Source organism: Phytophthora infestans, genomic scaffold, assembly GCF_000142945.1.
Source record: "Phytophthora infestans T30-4 supercont1.443 genomic scaffold, whole genome shotgun sequence".
In the NCBI taxonomy this organism is placed as follows: Eukaryota; Oomycota; class Peronosporomycetes; order Peronosporales; family Peronosporaceae; genus Phytophthora; species Phytophthora infestans.
The window spans coordinates 12,057-15,692 of record NW_003303318.1 but is presented as its reverse complement, the minus strand read 5'-3'; the positions used below and the strand labels follow the sequence as shown (position 1 = coordinate 15,692).

Here is a 3,636-nt window from a genome sequence, read left to right as displayed (position 1 = left end):
TAAAGATCAGGATTTGAGACCTGAATTATGAACAGACTGAAACCAAAGAAAAACACTTTTAAAGGGGAGAAGATGAAGCATTTACCGAGGTCTTCTGGTTGCTACACGGACATATCTACAACGTAGCACTAGTGAGTGTACTACCGTCCGCTGCGGGTGTAGCAACTGCCTCCGGTTCCTCCAGTGGAGGATCCACGTCGCTGTCAACGTCAGAGGTAATGTCCACAGCCTGTGGTAGCTGAATGACCTCGCGAGAAACACGGCGGGCTCGCCCACGAGGAACATCAGCAACGCGGCGTACGTACTCAGCTGATATAGCCTTGATCACCGTCACAAATGTCGCCATTGAAGGATGCGGGGTTGGGAAACGTGTATTACGCTCCCTGTTAAACCTCTCCAGGGGATTATTCGTTCGTGCGACCAACTCGTTGTTCATGCCGAATACGTTCCAGACATCGATGGTATACTGCTCCAGCCAAGTGCGGTTGAAATACCCCCAAAAATCGGCCCATTTTTCAGTAGAGTAGGTCACGCCAGCTTGAGCACAGCGCAACTTGATCTCACGCTTTACCCACTTAATACCTCGCTCGATGTGAGCAGGATCAATCACCGTCAGGGTGTCTAGGACACCACGTGTCATTGCAATCAGACACTCTTCCTCCGGAATAGCATAGCGCTTCATAGCCCGTCGGAGTGCTTGTTTCAGATGAAACAAGCACCCCAACACAATTGCGTTCGGAAACTGTGTTTGTAGTACGTCCAACAGTGGCGCTTCGAAGACACAAACAATTTCGGCCGGTTCGAGTTGCTGGCCCGTTGATTGTACGATAAAATGAATCATATCCCAGTAGGCGTCGCCAGTACGCGAGGTGCTCAGAATGTAGAACACCGGCACGAACACTCCAGAGGCTCGGTCGTGGACCATGAACACAACGCACTGTGCGTAACCCTGCGGGACACACCGAAAAGTGCCATCCACAAACAACGTGGTACCATGATAGCGTAGTAGCGCGACCAGAGATGGATGCGCCCACCCAAGCAAGCGGGAAGGCTTGTTCAAATCGTTGCGGTTAATGGTGACGTAGTGAAACTGGAAAAAGGAAAGCTCCTCGTCTAGTGCCAATGAAAGCGGTGGAATTTCAATAGAGCCGTGAACATTGCTAGAGTAATGCGCGCTTCTTGCTCGGTGTACTCGTCGGACAACTTGTTGCTCTGACAACCCACGAACAACGTTGGGATTGTCAGCTGAGTAGAACTGGCGTCGCAATTCTTCCCACACTTGGCGCACAGGCCAAGCGACGTGCTCAATCGCAAGAAGGTCGGCTTGAGCTTTCATCTGGTCCTCAACGTTGATGACGACGTTGGCAATGGCTTCAGTGCGGCATGTGTGCAGCTTTACAGCAGCATACGCCATCGATGCAATAGTAAACTCCAGCTTTCCTCTGCAACCTTGGCGAAACTTAGAGCATCTGTACACAATTTTCCTTGAGGACGACCATGCCTTGCAGTACTTATAGCCCTTGTAGAAGCATGTCGTCCGCTCACCACGTCGTGGCACAGACCCCACATCATTTGCGAGTTGCTGTCGAGCTTGCTCGAACAGCAACTCAGTGCTAACGACGTCCTCGACCGGCTCAGCTGGCTCCACTTCGCCATCCTCCGGCGCGCCCTCAGCCGGCTCAGCAGGCTCCACCTCGGCATCCACCGACGCGCCCTCGTTTGCCTCTCGATTCATCTTCTCCACTGACCAACGCACGAGCAGCCTCGAGGCTGAAGAAGTGCGTGAACTTACCAATCATTTTCAGATCCCATGTCAGATCTCCAGTAAGATAAATATCTGATCTAGAATCTGATCAGTTCCGTATACGTACCTTTTCGGAGCTAACCTTCTCTTCGACAAGCAACTCCTCTGCGGCTCCAGAGGTCGCTACAGGTTATGAGCCCTGACCTCTTCACATCCAGTGACCAGCCCCAAGACGGCCACAACTCTCTGTTCCTGCGTGGTATCGCAGTCGCAGTTGCTTACGCCGTCTTCCGCTGAACTTTGAATCAAAGTTTGATGGTGGTCTGCTTTTACAGAGCCGGAATCCACCACATCACCTTGTTTGGGCTGAACGAGAAGCTTTTGGTGGTATAATCGTGAGAGTGAGTACCGTACCGTAAACACAGCCAACCAGCGGTGTGAAGCTCACTTATGAATTTACTACTTCTAATATTCCAAGCTTCAAACATCCAGGAGACATGCGTTCAGCTATGTGTCAATTCGCCATACTAGTGCTGCTTGTTGCTATCGCCTTTAGCCGGGGCGGTATTATTCCTACACTCAGCGATGCAGAGAAGAGCAGGTCTTCGAACATGGATAACCTCTCCTCATTCCACGGTCAGCACAAAAGGGAAAATCATCGACCCCTGCGGGTCACCAAAGTTGCAGACAAAATCACGCCGCAGGATCTTGATCATGACGACACTGCTGAGCGTGTCCTCCACATCTCCAATTCTTTCGGCAAGATAATTGGGAAACTGTTCTACGACAAAACATGGTTCAAGGAAGGAAAAACACCAGAAGAAATGAGAGTTAAGCTGCGCGTCTTTACAGATCGCCGACACAGGAATCTCTATCACGGCTACGCTGACTATTGGTTTTAAGATGACAAAGCGTCAAACGCAATAGCGCGTTTCTAACGCTGTTGGTAGCTACTGAAGCATTGCGAGTTCCGGCGTTGCCAATAATGTAAGCTCCTTATTGATCATCAATACTCTGGATTTAAAAGCGAAGCCGCATGGTAGCGTGCTTACTGGTTACAAACGTTCCATGCCAGTTAACTTCGTTTTTACTCGCTTTTTTCCCTTTCACTACAAAGTTTTGAGATTTTTTAGGATTTACAGTCTCGCTTGCATACGGAAGTATTGTACTGGCAAGGTAAAGGATTTTAAGCACCACTTGTCCGAATCCAACTATAAAAGCTCTGTGTCTCCTCTTTAAAGAACCGTTTCTCGATGATTTGTAGGTGCAATCAGTGCCTACGTCAAGCCGATTTATTATTAAATCCGCGCAGAGACCTTTTAAATCTATATCGGGCTGAATGCCCGACGCATTGTCGGCATTCCGACGGAGAAAAGATTGGTTTCGCTTACATTTCGACTGAAGTTCTTGTGCCTGGCCCAAATCGGCTAAGCGTCAAGTGCTAAGCACGTACCGTATTTCACACGTGGCTTTCATCTGAGCCTTCTTATTTCACACGTGATTTCATCTACGCTAGACGTTAGCTAATAAGTTATTAGTAATAATGCACTGAGTGTCAATCTATCCGCTGTAGAAGTACACAATCTTATCAAAGCGAAAAAAATGTAATGTGTATTCATTAAACCTCTTCGAATCCTTCCGGTTCCGTCTCCGCCGCTAACGGACCAGCTACAGGAACACCCGTCAAATAAACCGGGCTGATTGTTTTAGCTATGTCCTCGACGCCAAGGTGTTCATCGGAGTGATTACCGCAACCGTAAATTGAGACATTTATGGTCGTTTTAAAGACTTTATGGTTGCGTTACCCAAATTCATAAATTACCTGCGAAACTAAAATCCAAAAAAAAACGCTTCCGTCTTAGGTACGTATCTGTTCTTTTAAGTTCGATTCG

The 3,636-nt window shown here is 48.5% G+C and overlaps 1 protein-coding gene across 1 annotated transcript; it reads left to right on the top strand.

Annotated features, from left to right (window-relative positions):
• Window positions 1-2,241: 2,241 nt before the first annotated feature.
• Window positions 2,242-2,646, top strand: PITG_23210 (secreted RxLR effector peptide protein, putative; the record flags this gene model as incomplete). The annotated part of the gene is made up of 1 exon (XM_002894798.2): window positions 2,242-2,646. One exon carries the CDS (start codon window positions 2,242-2,244, stop codon window positions 2,644-2,646), a length of 405 nt encoding a protein of 134 aa, XP_002894844.1.
• Between the last annotated feature and the right edge of the window lie 990 nt (window positions 2,647-3,636).